The sequence below is a fragment of the Symphodus melops genome (assembly GCF_947650265.1).
Source record: "Symphodus melops genome assembly, chromosome: 12".
Classification (NCBI taxonomy): domain Eukaryota; kingdom Metazoa; phylum Chordata; class Actinopteri; order Labriformes; family Labridae; genus Symphodus; species Symphodus melops.
The window spans coordinates 431,409-450,515 of record NC_136702.1 but is presented as its reverse complement, the minus strand read 5'-3'; the positions used below and the strand labels follow the sequence as shown (position 1 = coordinate 450,515).

The following is a 19,107-nucleotide window of genomic DNA, read 5'->3' as shown; positions in this document are numbered from 1 at the left end:
CTCCTGTCTCTGCTGGGATATTGCAGGTTTTATCTTTGTGCATCACAGAGAGGAGAGGGGATTCTTCTGCTTTTTTCTGGATTATCTGGAAGTATTTAAAAATGTCAAATATAAAGAATAATAAAAAAACACAGAATGTACAAAAGGGGAATAGAGTGCATGTAAGAAAATAAATGTAAAGTTCAGTGAGTGTTAATGTAACACATCTAAAAAGCAACAGGTGTACTTACCTACCTTTTTTTGATCAATTGAAAAAACATAGAGAGAAAGAAAGAGAAAGAGAGAGAGAGAGAGAGAGAGAGAGAGAGAGAGAGAGAGAGAGAGAGAGAGAGAGAGAGGGAGAGAGCGGTCCAGAGGTAAGGCCCTTCTGATTTCTCATGGTTAAAAAGAAGCTGCCTTCATTTTAATATTTGTCTGCAGTTTCTTGAAGTAGATGTGATTCTGCACGGCTAAACTACTTTCGCATCCATGAAACCTGTGCAAATAAAAAAATAATAATAATAATAATAAAAAATAATAAATAAATAATAAATAAATAATAAATAATAATCTGGTTCACAATACACAAGGAGGTGGATGAAATTTAATTGCCCTGCAGGGATTCATAAAATAGCTTGAATCTACAAGAAAATGAGTTGTGCTGCCGAACCCTTTGCACCGATGCTGGTTGTGCATATTTATATTACCTCTAACACAGTCATGGGGGGGGAAACCTCCTTTCTCTGATAATAAGCATCAGTGCATACATGTGTCCTAATCACAAAGGCAATAACAGCTACAATAAGTGGTAACTGCACCACAGTACATAAAAGACATTTCACACGCAAACTATCCAGTAATCAGGAGAACTATTCCAAATCTGTATGACTTAAAATAAATATCACTATACTAAATATGACGTGATTATTCTCAGAATATAGTCTACTCACAGGATGCTAGCTTTGTGTCAGAAACAATAAATCTACAATGTCAATCATGTTTCACTCTTACTGCCTGAGTCGTCATCTGGATAGTTTCAAACAAATATGACTTACTTGTGATTGTAAGGAGTGCGCTGGGGCTGGGGCCATGAATTGCCTTCCTCCGCTCCGTACAGATCGCAAAGATCGGCCCTCGCGATCAGCGGTCCCGAACACAAAGTGACAAAGTTGCGCGCAGAGTTTAATACCCCCCCCCCCCCCCCCGGGACAAATAAAGTTTTGTTAAATTCAATTTAGTGATTGGATCTTAAAAGGTTGGATAGCAACTGATGTTGTCGCCTGTAACCAGCGTTGCCAACTTTCTTACTAAATCAGATCACTTACCTTCTCAAAAGCTTCTGGCTAAATCTGGTGGCTTTTCATTTTGATAAGTGATGACCTTTTTCAATGGCCAAAAAAAACCAACTAAAAACCAAGAATCAGAAGAAGATTCATTTTTAGTTCTAAATGTAATTTAGATTTTTTTACTCACTTTTTGTCTCCACGTCTTTATTTCTCTCCTACAGCCTCCATTACGATTACATTATTACTCTATATATATATATATATATATATATATATATATATATATATACACACATATATATGTTCTATATATATCTCTGTCAGCCGTAACCTCGGGATGATATATATCATATATGTGTGTATGTGTGTGTGTGTGTGTGTGTGTGTGTGTGTGTGTGTGTGTTCTATATCTCTGTCAGTTGTAACCTTGGGACGATAACTGATCCACCTGTCTCTTAGCTAGCTAACTTTCTCGACGTTCACTCACCGTTTAAAGTCGCTCCAGTTAGCTGCCGGCTCGTGACCTTCAATATAAAGACCTCTAAAACTAAATTACATCATTATTAGACATTACATGATAATGATGTGACTTCCTCCTGACGAACTTTATGAAATAAAATCGCCGGTGACGTTTTCCCGCACATTCCATCCAAGACAACGACGTCAACGGTTGTGACTGCGTCACTCTAACTACGTCATTACGTAAATATTAAACGTCGCGATAACCGTATTAGGGTCACAGGAGATTTCAAGATAAAAGAAGAGAGTCATATTTTTACGAGAATTAAGAGAAACATTTTTCAAGAAAAAGTCATAACATTTATTATTTCATTATTGTAAGTTTGTGTGTGTGTGTGTGTGTGCGCGCGCGTGTGTGTGCGCGCGTGCGTGTGTGCGCGCGCGTGCGTGTGTAAAAATGTCACTGCAGCCACGGCAACAGAAACACAAAGTCCAGATTGTGGACTACCTAGCAACAAGAGGAGTGAACACACACTTTCCCACAGAGAGCAGGCAGCAGGTATGTCCTTTATGTTGTGTTTAAATGTGACAAGAAGCTTTAAAACTAAATATAGCAATAATCTAAATCTACCTTCCATACTCAACCTTTTATTGGCAAATCTTTATTTCATATATTTTTATGGCACTGAATCCTTGTAATCATGAAATGTTGGTGATTAAGTCGTGTCACCAAATTCACTCTGATGGGAACAAGTTGAACAGAAAACTTGATTTTTTTAAGTTTTTATTTGGTTTTCTCTCCTCCATTAGCTGTCAGCTGTTATTTATGTTCAGTTGTTGTGTGAAATGTAAAGTTCTTCCTGTTTGAATAAAGTAAAGTATTCAGGTTAAAGCACTCTGTGCCTCCAGCCTCCTGCAGGATATAATCAGGAGAATTCACCTGGAGTCAGTGGGAGGGGCTTAGACTGTCTGCACGCCACCTCTACCGTCTCTGTGCTCTATTCAACCTGCTGCATTCTGTTTCCTGTTCTCCACCATGTTCTTCTCCACTCTGCAGTTCAGACTGTGAAAAGTCATATTGATATAAATATTCTCATTATAGCGTCGTATAGAGGACTCGTCCTTCCATCGAACCTCAGCCCCCTCAGGATTTTTATCTGAGCTACTGGAAACTTGGTGACTACAGAAAAAACCTGAAGGGTGAAAGGTTGTTAAAATTACACACAAAAAGGAGACGTAGCCTGGAGAATTTAACACGTTGTCATGAAACAGGAAGCAGTTGTTACAGGAAGGTAGGGGGTCTAAGCTGAGTTAATGTGTGTGATTGAAGTCGCCCTCTGCACAGATCAACAAGCATTGATTGTCAATTGCAAGTGTTTATTTAACAGAGATAGATATGCATCGTCTTTGGCTACTTAAGCGACAGCAGGACAGGAACCCCACACACACACACACACACACACACACACACACACACACACACACACACACACACAGGACTTGGTGGTTGGGATAGAAGAATGCAGGATGTGATGAGGCGTTGGTTTCTCAGGATGGATCTGAACTCTGCTGGACTGAACTGGAGGTGATCGGGGCAGATGAGGGTCACAGACATCGCACTGAAATAACAGACTGACCGACGATCAGCTGGTCACCAGAGCCGGGGGGCGGAGGGAGAGATAGAGAGGGAGGGGCCAAGTTCAATGAAGAAAGCTGAATCAATGTGTGAGAGGATATAACTAGTCTTCCTACTTAAGCTGAGCTCCATTTGGTCACCTGTTGGTGAGGCGCTGTGAGACTCAGTTGGTGACCAATACAAAGATGAAAAACCTTTTTGTCTGTGATGTGTCTGATAGAGATGCTGAGGCTGCACCTCTCCTGGCTTCATGCTCTAGTTACTATTTTCCTTTGTCTGTATTCATTGTTGTTGCACTAACACTCAGACACATTCCCCTGCAGGTTTCAAACCTTGTCCCTAAGTGTCAGCTCCTCTTCTCTCAGAGACTAAACGACATCATGAAGGACCTGTCTCTCTCTCTGCTGAGTCGGGGGTGTGGCCGATTCGTCTCATCCGACACAAACGCAGGACGACACGATGGACGACTGGAAGTGTGCTTCACACCCGAGGTATTTACACACTAAAATCTGAACATTGATCAAACATCTGAGCACATTAGCATTAGAATACACTTCTGGATCTTTTAATCATACTGTTCTCCATTGACCAATAGGATTACTTCATCTGGAAATCCCGAGACGCTCTCCTGCGAATGTCCGAGAGTGGCCGTCTGTTTGCGGAGGCAGAGTCAACCCTTCCAAAGACCTACAGCACTCGCAGGGGGCCACTCCTGTTGTACTCTCAGGTATATTTGCCATGAAGTTACAATAAACCCGTGAACAGGAAGGACAAAACAAACAAACCATCATTTATCGATCATCCTTTTCTGTTCCTCGTGTCCGCACTGAGCTCGGGGGGAAGTGCCTTTAGTTTCGCTCCACAGGAAACTTTCTACAGAATGAAACTGACAAATCTAATTGGACATTGGACACTTTACTCTCTGCTGTTCTTCGTATCTAACCCTGTGATTGTATTCTAACCACTTATTCTTCTTTGACACTTTATTCTTTGTTGATTGGTTAATGTTTAGTATAGTTGCACTGTCGTTATCTGCTGCTCTGTGTGCCCTTAAATCGCCCCCCAGGGACAAATAAAGTTTTTTGAATTTGAAATTGAATAATCTGTGATCACGTGAAGAGATCTTGGACTCAAAGGGTTAATTAGAAAAAACTGACACTTTTCTGCTTCCAGGATTTGGTTACTCTGGAATCAGGTCTTCAATCCGAGATGAGCGAGAGGCAGATAAAGGTTGTTCAGCGTTACACACAGGAAGTGGAACAGCAGCTGAGCACCCTGAGGGAGCTGACAGCGGCCATTTTGAACTACGGAAACAACCAGGTAGGTAGAATAGTGGAACCAGTGTGTTATTTATTGTCCTTCTAGTTGCTGCTGTGAAACTGTGTGTTTATGATGTAATGCTTTCTGCAGTGTTGTTGTGTTATTTATTCAGTATTATAGCTGTGACCTGACGAGGGACTGCAGATCATGTTAACTCACTCTTCTTTTCTACAATATCAAGCATGCACTCACTACAAGATGTACACTTTTAGAGGAGATTATTTTAAATGACAAAACTTATAGCAAATACTGTTGAAAAGGAAACTACAGAAAACAACATGTCAGAGCTTTGTGTCCATCAACTTGGTCTTCCCTCTTGTTGCAAACAAACTTTTGCAAGTGTTTATGTCTTTTGTCTTCCAGTTCAACTTCTCCAAAATGAGTCCACTCTTCTTCACTCCTCTCCACGTCCCAATGACGCCAGGCCTTCGTCCTCCTCGTCCATCCCAAACCTGCACACCGTCAGAGCAGCCCAGTCCAGATTTACTCGCACGGTTAAATTCCCAACTGGGCTTCAGCCACGTTCCTGCAGAGAGAAATACTGCACAGACGACCGATCACCCTGAAGGTAACAAAACAGCCAGACGAGCCGAAATGTCATAACAATTAAGGCGTAGCTCAAATGTCACAGCTGGGGGAGTAATAGGCAGGTATTTCACAGAGTGTCCCTAGAACCCGAGAGTAACTGTGTGTGTGTGTGTGTGTGTGTGTGTGTGTGTGTGTGTGTGTGTGTGTGTGTGTGTGAGCATGTAAAAAGTCCAGTTAGCAACGTTAGCACCGAATGATGGTTCTGAAACACTCTGGAAGCAGACAGTATCAGATCTGAAGTGTCTCCGCAGATAAAGAGGTGGAGCAGGGCAGCAGGAAGAGGGTCAGGCTGGATCTCTTCCTCCAGGTCCCCTGCACCACCAGGACTCCTTCTCCACTGATGGAACCTCAACCCTGGGTACACTATGTAGCAGTGACCCCACAGGAACCTCTGGTGAGAGGATACCTATCGATGCATCATCAGGATGTTGTTGATCATGAACAGTGATTTTATCTCATTTTGTTGAACTCTTATTTTGCAGACTCTCGTTGACGTTTGTCCACAGCAGACTGACAGTTCACAGAATATCAAAACAAAAGATCCAATAGTGGGAGAGAGGCCGGACCATCAGAACTCTGTCTGTGATGAGACAGGCAGTCCGCACGCTGGAGGGAGACCTGAACATAGAAGTGACAGATCCAGCAGCAGGAACTGGCATGGCAAGACAGGTGTGTGTTACAGGTGGTTTCTTTTTACTCAAGACGACACTAAGCCAGACCAAGACATGCCCGAGACCGAATCCAGACCGAGACCATCAGTGAAACATCATCGTGTTGTGTTTAGGGGGCGTGTCCCTCACTTCGACAATATGAAGGGGTTCAAATCAAACTGCAAATGAAGTGAAGTTGTTGGTTCTTTTAGAATGAGGCATCTTCTTTCTAATCACAGTAATGACGTTTAGGAAGAAGCCTGTCAGTCTTTATTTGAAATCTGGAGTCCACCCAGTCTAAGACCGAGACCTTCGAGAACCCTTTGATTTGAAGTACAACAACTAGCAGGAGGTCTGTGGTGATAGAAGGAATAAGATGTTAGGCGAGAAAATCCTGAATCATCGTCTCGTCACGGTTATCTTCAGTGAATCAAAAATAAACAACTTCCTCTCTGCTTTTCAGGGAGACCACGAGGTGTGAAGCAGCGATCCAGCCCTCAGCCTGAAACAAACACTTCTTCAGGTTTGTTCTGATTCTTATCAGTGCTAGTAGATTTTAAATGTTCTCTGACCCATGATGCTCTACCTTCCTTCCACACACACAGGACTGCTTCCTCCTCTAACTGGGGGACAACCAGTCTCCCCTGGAGCCCTGTGGGAGAAAACAGACACGGTAAGACCGTGAGGCTACGAACAACAAACTGCTTGTAGTTCAGGGTGAGTTTTAAGATTCTCTCCATCTCTTTGAAAGATGTCCTGTCCGAACAGCCTGCGACTCCAGCCAGCGTCAGCCACACAATCAGCTGATTCTGTTGTTTCCTTTTGGAGCGTCTGCTCAACCCAAGGCCAAATCAAGTGTCAGTCTAAGACTTCAGAACGACATGTAGGAGGTGTCTTACATTCGTCTCAGGGCGCGTCCAGAAAGACGGTGACTGATTAGCCATGTGTCTGTTCAGAGCATCAACTGATTATTATAGTTCACCAAGGGAAACATAAATTGTAGCATAGCTAGCGTAACCAAAACAGTGTTGATTAATATTAAACACTCTGTCATCTGTGTGTCAATAAAGTTTTATTTGTATAAGATTGTTGGGTAAAAAAACCTGCTGCTGTGGAGACAAAAGAAGATTCCTCTGTGTTCATGTTTGTGTCAGCTGAGGCAGGAGGGTGAACGCCACGCTCAGCTGCTTCCTCCAATCACAGAGAGTCCAGCTGGAACCACAGATCCTCCAACAAAGCTCCAGATCCTGCACCATGACCAGCACAAGTCCAGGATGGTCAGAGATCAGTGGCCAGAAAATCCCAAAAGATTCCAGCAGCAGCAGCTCAGCCTTCCTCAGCTGCTTCATGGTAACAACACACACACACACACACACACACACACACTCACACACACACACACACACACACAGACACTCACACACTCAAACACAGACACACACACACACTCAAACACACACACACACAGACACACACACAGACACTCACACACACACACACACAGACACACACACAGACACACACACAGACTCACACACACACACAGACACACACACACACTCACACACACTCACACACACACACACACACACACACACACACACAGCTGATTGTTAAAGACATTCTGCTCTTCACACATTTGAATCATTCATGAAAGAGTTTGAAACAAACCAACCAATCAGATCTCATCATGCTCACAAGCATCAGTTACATTAAAGATCACAGGTCAGCAGTCACATATAAATAATACTGTGCTCACACACAGTCCATCATCAGGGGTCAGAGGTCATAAATAAATAAGGCGCTCTGATGCACTCTATAAATCCTTTATTAACCTTGACTGTGTTTAGATCATCTTTGTCTCGTCTGTCTTACAGAAGAATTCAGTGGAAAGAAAAAGTCTGGAGCGGGTGAAATATCACAGAGACTCCTGAGAAGGGAGAGAGGAGGAGGAGGAGGAGGAGGAGGAGGAGGAGGAGGAGGACTGCCCTCTGAGAGAGGCTCTGTGATGTCACTGGCCCCTCTCGAAGGTTTATTACAAAAAATACTATTCAATGATTTATTTATAAGAGTCTGTTCAGCAGTTTATGTTTTTGTTTCATATCATCTGAATAATTTCCCTCCTGATAACTTTGATCAAATGTCTGTTAGCGTGACCTTCTGATGTTTCCCCTCCTGCAGAGGCTCCTCCTCCTCCTGCAGGACTGTTGGCTGGTGTGGCAGGAAGGAAAGGCCCAGGTAAGCAGACATCTTTGGCCTTCTTACAGAAGCAGCTTGTTGACCTCCAGGACCCCGGAGAAGCCGGCGATGAGAAGAGAGGGGCGGTGAGAGGCGTCCTTCCTCTGGAGCTGAGAGGTATGAGGAGGCTGGACATACACTCCCCTTTATTTCGCTGTGAAAAGGACTGTAGCCACTGCATGTGTTTGATGAATGGTCCGGCTTTTACATCACCATGAGGCAACCTCTCCCTCCAACCTCATCACCTGTTACTGCTACTCACCTTTGCATCTTTTTCCAGGGTTCAGACAAAATTCATTCAATGTTTCATGTAAGATTTGCAGAACGGCAAATCTCTTGGCTGCCTGATCGTCGGTCCTGATGGGGAAATCCTTCAACTCTCTCTGTATGAAAACAGCCAGGACACAGCTGCCAGTGATGGTGACACACGGGAGCAAGGTACAGGGGTTCACACGAGAACATCCTCCTTCATGAAACAGCATCGTCGTCCTTGTGTCAGTCTCTCTCTCTGTATCCAAGCTCTGCAGGTTTTGTCTCCGGAGGGGGAGAAGTTACCCTGGGTCATCGTGCTGCAGCCGGAGCATGCAGGTACAGGTCTGTGGGTCTCTGTGCACACGTTCCCATGTCACCAGTTTGTTGCTTATTGTTCTTTATGTTTGTGTGCAGGAGGGTCTGAGCAGAACATGTCACATGTTCCTGATAAACATGTGCAGCTTCATCAGGTAAATCAGCTCACTCTCTTGGTGATAACAGCGAGGTTATAATCCATGATTGAAATGAGTCATTAGCAGTGAAGCACTCCCAGTATCTGTCAGGTTCTCTTTTCTCAAAGCAGCTCATAGATGTTCACAGATCGGCTGACGTCTTCCCCCCCCGCCGCCTCACAGACCCAGGTGAGGCTCCCGAGTGAAGCTTCTTGTTGGACTGTAATCAGGATGTAAACACAGATGTGTTTGTCCTTCCAGAGGCTCGGAGCAGGAAGACAACAAAGAGTGCCGAGGCGGCAGTGGACACGTCGAGGTCCGGATTAAAGGGAGCTAGAAACAGTGTAAGGATGCCTCCACTGAGGGAGGGGTCTGTTAGCACGGAGAGAGGAGGTGATGCTGAGGCAGAGGAGGAGGATGAAGACGACAGGCCGCAGCAGCTGGAGTCAGTGTAATTTACAACTTGGTGTTTTTCTGTCAACCATCAGCAGCATGCATGTTTCAGATAATCTTTGCACCAACGCACTCTTCCTTTAAGTAAACTTCTGGAGTAATCTGTGGACACTTGTGCAGAGAGATGCTGCAGTTAAAAGAGGATGTTTCATGCAGGCAGCAGAACATGGAGGCAACATCACGGGACGCTTTGAGGAAGAATGCTGAGGATGCTGCAGTAACCACAGGGTGAAATATTCTCAAACTGTAAAACATTCACACACACACAGGGCCTGATTTACTAAACGTGTGCAAAAATCTGATGTACTAACAGCGTGCAGTGAGGACTGAGTCTTTCATATGAGCTAAACAACACGTACTGTTCCTTTAGCACGTTAGCCTTAATGAATATGCAAAACGAGGCGTTTCTGCCTCAGAGTGTCAAACACTGGGAGGAGAAAATGTAAAGAAGGTAAGTTAGTACACACAGTGAGACACACTGCAGGCTGCAGGTAGGAGGAGACACAGTGAGACACACTGCAGGCTGCAGGTAGGAGGAGACACAGTGAGACACACTGCAGGCTGCAGGTAGGAGGAGACACAGTGAGACACACTGCAGGCTGCAGGTAGGAGGAGACACAGTGAGACACACTGCAGGCTGCAGGTAGGAGGAGACACAGTGAGACACACTGCAGGCTGCAGGTAGGAGACACAGTGAGACACACTGCAGGCTGCAGGTAGGAGGAGACACAGTGAGACGCACTGCAGGCTGCAGGTAGGAGGAGACACAGTGAGACACACTGCAGGCTGCAGGTAGGAGGAGACACAGTGAGACACACTGCAGGCTGCAGGTAGGAGACACAGTGAGACACACTGCAGGCTGCAGGTAGGAGGAGACACAGTGAGACACACTGCAGGCTGCAGGTAGGAGGAGACACAGTGAGACACACTGCAGGCTGCAGGTAGGAGGAGACACAGTGAGACACACTGCAGGCTGCAGGTAGGAGGAGACACAGTGAGACACACTGCAGGCTGCAGGTAGGAGGAGACACAGTGAGACACACTGCAGGCTGCAGGTAGGAGGAGACACAGTGAGACACACTGCAGGCTGCAGGTAGGAGGAGACACAGTGAGACACACTGCAGGCTGCAGGTAGGAGGAGACACAGTGAGACACACTGCAGGCTGCAGGTAGGAGGAGACACAGTGTGACACACTGCAGGCTGCAGGTAGGAGGAGACACAGTGAGACACACTGCAGGCTGCAGGTAGGAGGAGACACAGTGTGACACACTGCAGGCTGCAGGTAGGAGGAGACACAGTGAGACACACTGCAGGCTGCAGGTAGGAGGAGACACAGTGTGACACACTGCAGGCTGCAGGTAGGAGGAGACACAGTGAGACACACTGCAGGCTGCAGGTAGGAGACACAGTGAGACACACTGCAGGCTGCAGGTAGGAGGAGACACAGTGAGACACACTGCAGGCTGCAGGTAGGAGGAGACACAGTGAGACACACTGCAGGCTGCAGGTAGGAGGAGACACAGTGAGACACACTGCAGGCTGCAGGTAGGAGGAGACACAGTGAGACACACTGCAGGCTGCAGGTAGGAGACACAGTGAGACACACTGCAGGCTGCAGGTAGGAGGAGACACAGTGAGACACACTGCAGGCTGCAGGTAGGAGGAGACATAGGGAGGGACAATGGGATGATTTTATTTTGTATCTTGTTTCAATAATAGTTTAAAGAAACGTCCTGATTAAACTGTGAACATTCACAGCGTCTGTTCTAAAGAATTTACACATTGACATGATGTCGTCCTGTTTCCTTCTTCTCACCAACATCACATTTTAAACTGGACATTTCATTTTCTCTGCTTACAAGTCTCTGGTGCGCTCCGGAGACGCGTAACCAGAGCGCGCTCGTCTCTTCACTCTACAGCCCCCCCCCCTGCTGCTGCGCTGTGGGACCCTTGAACAGGGGGCTCACCATGCTTGTACCCCCAACTTCAGTACCTGTTGCCAGACACAGCGCTGACCAGCTTGTGGTGCACGAGTGGCACACACACTGCACACCAGTGCCACAGAGGACCGTGTTTAATTTAAAAAGGTTTTCTTGGGGTGCCGGTGGCGCAGCGGCAGCGCGCGCGTCCCACATAGCGAGGCCCTGCTCCTCGCGCGAGCAGCCCGGGTTCGCGTCTGGCCTGTGGCCCATCTCCCGCATGTCTCTCCCTGCTCTCTCCCTGTTTCAGACTCTGTCCACTTTCCTCTCACGATCAATAAAGGCCAAAAATAAATCTTTAAAAAAAAAAAAAAAAAGGTTTTCTTATAAGCCACTTTTTCTTTTTGTTATATTCACATTTATCTGCTATTACTTGTAAATACTGAACGTTCATTTGCCTCCAGCTTTCCGTCCAAACTCTGTGACGTAAACCAGTAGAACCTGACAGACGCCTCCACAAGGTTTGCACCTGACGTCATTCACGCAAATGTTCTTAGTAAATCACCCGCAAAATGCCCACAAGCCAAACGTGCAAACTTCTGCAGTGAACACACAATTTAGTACTCTTTAATTGAGATCTTAGTAAATCAGGCCCTTAGACTCTCTGATTAACAATAATGACATCCTTTTATTTAGAAGAAGACATATTAAAACAGGGAAACGGGAGGAATCGGATGGATGGAAGGCTTCGAGGACGAGGGCAGAAGAAGAAAAGACAGGAAGAGATGCTTCAGCAGCCGTCAGCTGGAGACGAGGAGACACTCAGGCTGCTCTCCCTTCTGATGTGAGTCAGCTCTTCTCATTCCCATCACACCACCACATGAATCTATAGAGCATGGCACGAAGTTTACAAGTTTGCTTTTCTGTCCTTGTCTTTAAAACAAGATGACAGAGGTGAAAGGAAAACGAGGAGAAGTGCAGAAGAACGAGGAGAGAGAAGGGAGGAGTCAAGAGTCTTCCAGGAAGAGAAGAAGAAGACACAAACACAAAGATTTACTTCTGGGTAAGATGCTGCAAAAGTTCATGCAAAAACATGAAACTTGGTATTTTAAGTCTTCTTAGTATGTTGTATGTAATTTCATAGGAAGCCCAGAGGACTCCCTGGAGAATCAGGAGGCGAAGATCAACCTGGAAATGAAAGAGGGGTCTCATCTGGCTTCTCCAACAACTCCTCCTGAAACACAAAAACTCGGAGACAGAACAAACTCGGAGAGAGAAGCTGCAGGATCCGACCATCTTCACACAAACGTTGACAAACATGGCAGATCGATGAGCTCGCTCAGGTCAACTGCAGCTGCATCACAGTCCAATCTGAAGACCTCCAGGCAGTCTTTTGCATCCTCCTGTGAGGGGGCGGGGCCAGCCAGCGCCCTGGGTCTCACTTCATCACATGGCCGCCTCTCCTCATGTTCAACTGTCATGATAACCGAGGAACAGCTGATGTTGAACCCGGTACAACCAGAGGTGAGCAGGAAGTATGCCACCTTAAAAAATGTTCAATCAATATTATTCATTATTAACTGATTATTAATCAGCTATTGCACCAAATGTTTTTCAGTCAGTTAATTAGACTTGTTTAAATGCACCATCCCTCTGGATCAACAACAGTCCATGCATTCACCTCTAATTCAACTGATTGTCTTTGTGTTTCAGCCGTCCGAGACGAGAAAGAGTCACAGAGCGGGGGAAGACGAGGCTGCAGCTCTGCGTCTCGCCCAGCGAGCAGAAAAACGGAGGCAGGACGTGGAGAGGAAGAGGAGGGAGCGGGAGGAAGAGGCGAGGAGGCAGCAGGAAAGGGAGCAGACAGAGGACAGGATGAAGAGCGAGCTGGAGGAGGAGAGAAGGAGGAGAGCTGAGGAGCTCAGGTTGTGAATGTAGTTTGTTCGTCCATCCAGGGACAAATAAAGTTGAATTTGAAATGCATAAAACAGTAACTTCATGGAAGATAACTTGAAGCTGGACTCGGCTGATCTCATTAATATTTAATCTGCAGATTGAAGAGGATGGCGGAGGAGGAGAAGAGGAGGAAGCAGGAGGAAGAGGAGCAGGTTCGAGTGAGACGGGAACAGGAGCAAAAAGAAAGAGAGAGAAGGAGGCAGGAGGAGAAGATGCGTCAGATGGAGAGACTCCAGAAGATGAGAGAGGAGGAGGAACAGAGGAGGAGAGGTGAGAAGGAGGAGCAGAAGAAGGAAGGATGTATTCAGATCCTCTGCAGATTCATCAATATGATAAATGTATTAATATCCTTCACGTTCTTTCTCACAGCTGAACTCGAGCGTCTGCGACTGAAAGAGGAGACGAGGCAGGAGGAGGAGAACAGGAAGTTACAGGAGATGGATGAGAGTAAGAGGGTGGAGTATCTCCGCAGGAAGGAGCTGGAGGAGGAGGAGAGGAGGATAAACGAAGAGGAGCGAAGGAGAAGAGAAGAGGAGGCCGCTCTACAGGCTGCAGAGGATGCCAAGCTCCAGGCTGAGCTGCGAGCTCGGTATGAAGCCCAGACTGTAGTCGTTCACTCTGAATGTGTATATATATATAAATATATATATAATATAAATAACGCCACACACCTCTTTCCCTCTTGTCTTGCTCCATCTTTCCTCCTTGCAGACAGATGGCGCTGTTGCAGCAGCAGTTGGCCTTTAAACGTGGTCTTACGTCAGAGGCTGATGGTCTGGAGAAAACTCAAAGAATTTCCAGACCCTGGGTTTATTCTTATTTTACTTTGTTGCAGCTTCTGGGTCTCAATCCAGCTTGATGTGAGGCGTAGCGTCCTGACAGACGGCCTCCAGCTCAGATCTTTCTAATCTGTCCCTCGTGGATCAGGCTTTACCGAACCGAACCGTGCCAAACTGCATGGATCCATACTGGGCCGCTTGGTGGAAACGAGACTTTAGCGATCTCATGGCACAGATCCGGTTATTGAAAATGAGCATGTTTATATCGACACTTCTCGAAACCTTCACCACCGTCCGTTTAACTTTCAGGGATATTCTCCTCACGTTTCTTCAAAAGATCAAAGTTTTCATACATAATGGTCTTTATTTTCTGTCTTTTTATTATTTTTCTTGTTTTTATTATTCTTACATTAAGAAAAGTCCTGATGATGTTCAGACTCAGCGTGTACAGACTGGGTTTCGAGATTTTTTTTAAATATCTGATTGTTACTCTTTTTGATATAATTATTATTGTAACTATTGAATAAATAATTATTATTGTTCATTCATATTATTATAGTAGAATTTGTTATCGTATATTTTGCCTATATTGTCACATTAAAGCTGAAATTGCAATAAAGTCAAAGGGATTCTTTTTCAGCAGAAAGTAATCATCTGTTCAATAGACGAGCTTTGTGTTTTAACCCGGAAGTCGTTCTCTGTGAACCCGCTGTGTTTTTTTGATGTGATGGAAAACGATCCATCCAATTCTGCTCCTTTTATTCCGCTTTTAGTTTATTATAAAATCCACAGTTCGCTTCACGATGGAAGTGTTTGTGTTTAAATGAATTTATTTAAGAGTCGCTGAGAAGCCGTTTGACTCTGTGACGACCGGAAGCGTTAAAACCGACAGTAAGCTAGCTAAAGCCTGGGTAAGTAAACATCAATAAACCTTCAATTATATCTTTAATACTCTGTAAAAACATAAATAAACCTTCAATTATATCATTATAACTCTGTAAAAACATAAATACACCTTCAATTATATCTTTAATACTCTGTAAAAACATAAATAAACCTTAAATTATATCTTTATTACTCTGTAAAAACATAAATAAACCTTAAATTATATCTTTATAACTCTTTAAAAACATGAATAAACCTTAAATTATATCTTTATTACTCTGTAAAAACATAAATACACCTTAAATTATATCTTTATTACTCTGTAAAAAGAGGTGAGTTGTCCCATCAGAGGGAGAAACGAGGTGTTTGAGGGGCTTAAAGGGTTAAATGTCTTACTACACTTTTTCACTTTTACCTTGAAACTGAGAGTAATGTTGGTGTTTATGTGTTTATGTTGTGTAATGTTGTGTAATGTTGGTGTTTATGTGTGTAATGTTGTGTAATGTTGGTGTTTATGTGTGTAATGTTGTGTAATGTTGGTGTTTATGTGTGTAATGTTGTGTAATGTTGGTGTGTATGTGTGTGTGTGTTAGGAGTGTTAGTCGATCCAGACATCTGTCACTGAGGTGAGATGGTCAGTCACTGCTAAGCGCTAAAGCTAGCTCACAGGTGAGTGGAGGAGATCCTGGAAGATGGACTAATTCATGATTAGACTTTAAATTGATCAGTTTAGAATCGATTGTTGTGTGATTGGATGTATGAATATATGTTTTGAAAGTGTTGTCGGTCCAGTCTTCCTCTGATGTCTGATCAGGCACAGAACGACTTTGCTCCATTTTCCTCTGACAGTCAGAAGAAGCCTGAATCAGGTTTTATTAAGCAGTAACAGAGTCCTAAACACCGCGCCTTCAGCTGGCACGCCTTCTCACACAGCCTCGCTGAATGTCTGACCTCGTTAACTCTTCTTCTCTTTATGCAGGCACATCTTTGAAGCAACCTTCTCCAGCTGTTTGTGGATCAGAGATCTTGTCATCATGGACATCAGCATCGCCGTGTCGCTGATTCGAGGTCAGATGGGCACCGTGGTTGAGCAAGCGGTGAACGGAGCGGTGGAGACCGTGCTGGCTGAGATGCTCAAAGTGGTGGGAGTGAAATTCGAGGAACTGAAAGGCCAAGTGGCTCACATGAAGAGAGACATCGCGGCGCTGCAGAGGGAAAAGGCTCTTAAAGAGAAAGAGAATGACAACATTAAAGCTAAGCTGCGCTACACGGAGCTGAAGCTGAAGTACTACAGACAGGGAGTGGAGGAGGAGCTGCAGCAGAGAGCCTCGTCCTCCAGTCTGGTCCGTATCCATCCATCGTCATACCTCCCAGGACCGAGGGGCGTTTCCTCCTCTGAGACGTCTCCATCGTGCTCGACTCCGACCAGGACCAACGACGGATCACTGACGAGAAACAGTCAAGGTAACGAGCACGGAGACGCCTGGCTGGTCTGCAATGTTAGAAAGCGTTTTGTCCAACGTCGTTCTCACTTGTTGAGCAGAATTTTATTTGTTTTGTTTGTGTGAAAGATTTCCCGTCTCCACACACCAAGAGGAGGCGTTCTGCCAAAGCTCGCTGTCAGTCAGAAGTTTCCCCCTCAGACCCGACTGAGCTGCAGCTGGCGGCTTCGCTCCCTGTGAACACACCTGCAGAATCTGTGGACAGCAGCACAGGTAACAGGCTGAAGGCTTCCACTCTGTGACCTTTTCTTTAAACGCCATTAAATCGAAGATTTGCATCCAGAACAACATTTTCAAAGAAGAAATGAAGTAAAAACTAATCTCAACACATTTATTATTTTTGTGCAGTTCTGTTCTGTCCCACCGAGCAAGACGCGACTCAGAGCCGGGAGGACGATCAGGAGGACGGTGAGTGGACCATCACCGTGGAGCCGTTCACAGAAGCTGCAGACCAGGCCGTGGACCCCCTTCACGTCCAGACTCTGGACTCTGAGCAGCAGTCAGACACGGGTTCTCTGTCCCCTGGTTCTGGATCCACCCACGCCGACAGCTCCACTCTGCCCTCTGCTGGTCCACAGGTGAATAAAGGAGAGCGTGAGGACGGAGAACAGAGAGAAATCATCCATCTCTGTCCCGCGTGACCAGAACTAAAGTGCGTCTCCATGACAACAAAATGCACGTTTGGTCGGCGTGCGTCTTGCTGGTGATGGTGAAGAAGAATTGCGTGTTTGAGCAGTCTGAAGTACTCAGAGATATAAGTGGAAGAGTCAGAAACAAAGAGAAACATAATGTGAACATGGTGAAAGGTGGGCGCCGCCCCTGGAGAGAGGCAACATCTCTGAGAGATAAGCTAACGGAGGGATCTTTCTTGTTCTCATTGTTTTATCGGAGGTGAAGCAGGAGCAGCAGGAGGTGATCTGCATCAAAGAGGAACCCGAGGAGGAGCAGGAGGTGACCGCTGCCCTGCTGCTGGACTGCCAGGAGCAGCAGAGTCTTCCTCCAGAGTCGGAGGTAAAGCTTGAGCTCTCTGCAGTGTTGATCAGGAATGTGTTTAACAATGAATCCTCCTGTGACTCTCCTTTAGATCCAAAGTTCTGCAGCAGAGTGGTCAGAACATCAGGAGGTCCAAAGTGCAGCCTTCAGCACAAACTCATGTGAGTGGATTTGATTTATGCAGGAAAAGTTCCTGTGAGGTTCAAAACCTGCAAAATGTCAAATCCTTCATTTCTTTGCTCTCAGATGTGATGTCCACGCCGGCGTCCTCCCTGCAGCCCATCCACCCCCCTCCCTGGACCAATGACCTCGGCCTGTATGAAGAGTACAAAATGCGCAGGAACGAACTTCGCCGGATGAACCTGAACAGACGACGCGAGCTGGAGAAAATGTTGCCTCAGCCTCTGCTGGCCGACCTGGTGAGAGACGTCATCAACACTCACCTGCGTCTGCTTCACGAAGGTGTGTGATTGTGTTTGTTGTGTTTTATGTTTCACGCTGAAGGTGCGAGAGCGGCGAGAGAAGACCCGGCTGAGGGTGGCCAGATGGAGGGCCAAGAGGAAACTCCAGGCCGGTCTGAACCAGATCCAGGTAAATCAAAGTCACCTGACACAAACACGAGGACAGTCGCCCGAGTGGCTGTGGCTCAGTGGTGACCCGTCTGTGACGTGTGTGAGGAGAAGGTTCTTCCCTCTTCTGTTTGTGTCTCTCTTCAGGCTGAAGGTGGCGCTGTAGCTCTCTCTACCAACGGCTTCCCCATCAGCAGCCAGCAGCAGCTCAGAGAGGCTTGTGGTAAGAGCAGACACACACACACACACACACACACACACACACACACACACACACTCACAGACTTGAAGAGCAGCAAATAAAAAGCTTCTTTTCAGACACGAAATAAAGTCTGAAATCTTCCTGATATTTTGTGTCTTGAGCTGAAAACACGTTTCAGTTTCATCCCGACAGCTGATGAAGATCACGATAACGATGTCCAGATAACGAGCTGTAACTAAATGTTCACTTTGATGTTTGTTATTGTCCGTGTGGTTTCAGCTGCCCCCCCCTGCGGTCAGCAGAGAGCGAGCTCCCTGCTGCCTCCGTCCAGCAGCTTCCTGCCCTTCATCCCCTCCTCCTCCTCCTCCTCCTCCTCCTCCTCTGCTCTCCACCTCAGCGGCTCCAGCATGGCTCTTCATCAGCAGACTGTCACCTCCTCCTCCTCCTCGTCTTCGTACCCGCAGCAGGTCAGCCAGTCGCAGCACGACCTCTCTCTGATAGACTCGGACATCATCCAGTGCCGTGTTTGAAGCGAGAGAGGTGTGTGTGTTTGGAGGACGTCGTGTGGTGAAGAGTTTGTGCTCTCAGTATTCTGAGAGTCTGAAGCTTTCAAACACACATCACAAACATTTCCACCAACTTCAGCAATATCTGTTTTTATTTTTAAACGTTTACTGAACTGATGTGTAAATGTGGAATCCTTCAAAATAAGAGACTCTGAGTCCGTCTGCACGTTTCCTGTTTGTGGGTTTAATGTGATGATGTAATAAAAGACGGAGCGTCATCGTAGTCTTTAGTCTTTTAAATGTTGGACGACAGATCCGGAGCCCGTTTCACCCCACAGATCACAAATGTACCTGAGAGATCATTTATTATGTTCAGCAGTGAAAACACAGAGAGTCGTGGAGGAGCTGTCTGCAGACTCTCTGCTGTTGTTATAATGTGAATCACATGACCGCCCGGAAGTATTCAATAAAAACACAGGAAG

General features: G+C 45.8%; 2 protein-coding genes across 8 annotated transcripts; both read left to right on the top strand.

Moving 5' to 3' along the window:
- The first annotated feature begins 1,989 nt into the window (after window positions 1-1,989).
- Window positions 1,990-14,516, top strand: kiaa2012 (KIAA2012 ortholog). Of its 6 annotated transcripts, XM_079358255.1 has the most exons (25): window positions 1,990-2,283; window positions 3,726-3,851; window positions 3,956-4,087; window positions 4,534-4,680; window positions 5,044-5,248; window positions 5,520-5,662; window positions 5,751-5,937; window positions 6,382-6,441; window positions 6,524-6,591; window positions 7,073-7,268; window positions 7,796-7,948; window positions 8,100-8,273; window positions 8,472-8,594; window positions 8,676-8,750; window positions 8,823-8,878; window positions 8,989-9,049; window positions 9,122-9,311; window positions 9,470-9,541; window positions 11,930-12,077; window positions 12,179-12,296; window positions 12,378-12,757; window positions 12,947-13,158; window positions 13,287-13,459; window positions 13,559-13,778; window positions 13,905-14,516. In XM_079358255.1, the coding sequence occupies exons 1-25, from the start codon at window positions 2,182-2,184 to the stop codon at window positions 14,095-14,097; spliced, it is 3,714 nt and encodes a 1,237-aa protein (XP_079214381.1). In that variant the 5' UTR covers window positions 1,990-2,181; the 3' UTR covers window positions 14,098-14,516. The 6 variants fall into 6 exon arrangements, with proteins under 6 accessions (XP_079214381.1, XP_079214377.1, XP_079214379.1 ...); XM_079358251.1 differs by lacking the exon at window positions 1,990-2,283 and having other exon boundaries at window positions 3,542-3,851; window positions 8,992-9,049; XM_079358253.1 differs by lacking the exon at window positions 1,990-2,283 and having other exon boundaries at window positions 3,542-3,851; window positions 9,122-9,305.
- Window positions 14,517-14,670: 154 nt separating this feature from the next.
- Window positions 14,671-18,768, top strand: LOC306833165 (uncharacterized protein). 2 transcript variants are annotated; one of them, XM_079358262.1, is made up of 10 exons: window positions 14,671-14,879; window positions 15,833-16,317; window positions 16,425-16,568; window positions 16,704-16,933; window positions 17,253-17,366; window positions 17,440-17,509; window positions 17,595-17,767; window positions 17,853-17,939; window positions 18,065-18,140; window positions 18,399-18,768. In XM_079358262.1, exons 2-10 carry the CDS (start codon window positions 15,888-15,890, stop codon window positions 18,647-18,649), a joined length of 1,575 nt encoding a protein of 524 aa, XP_079214388.1. In that variant the 5' UTR covers window positions 14,671-14,879; window positions 15,833-15,887; the 3' UTR covers window positions 18,650-18,768. The 2 variants fall into 2 exon arrangements, with proteins under 2 accessions (XP_079214388.1, XP_079214387.1); XM_079358261.1 differs by having other exon boundaries at window positions 17,247-17,366.
- The last annotated feature ends 339 nt before the right edge of the window (window positions 18,769-19,107 follow it).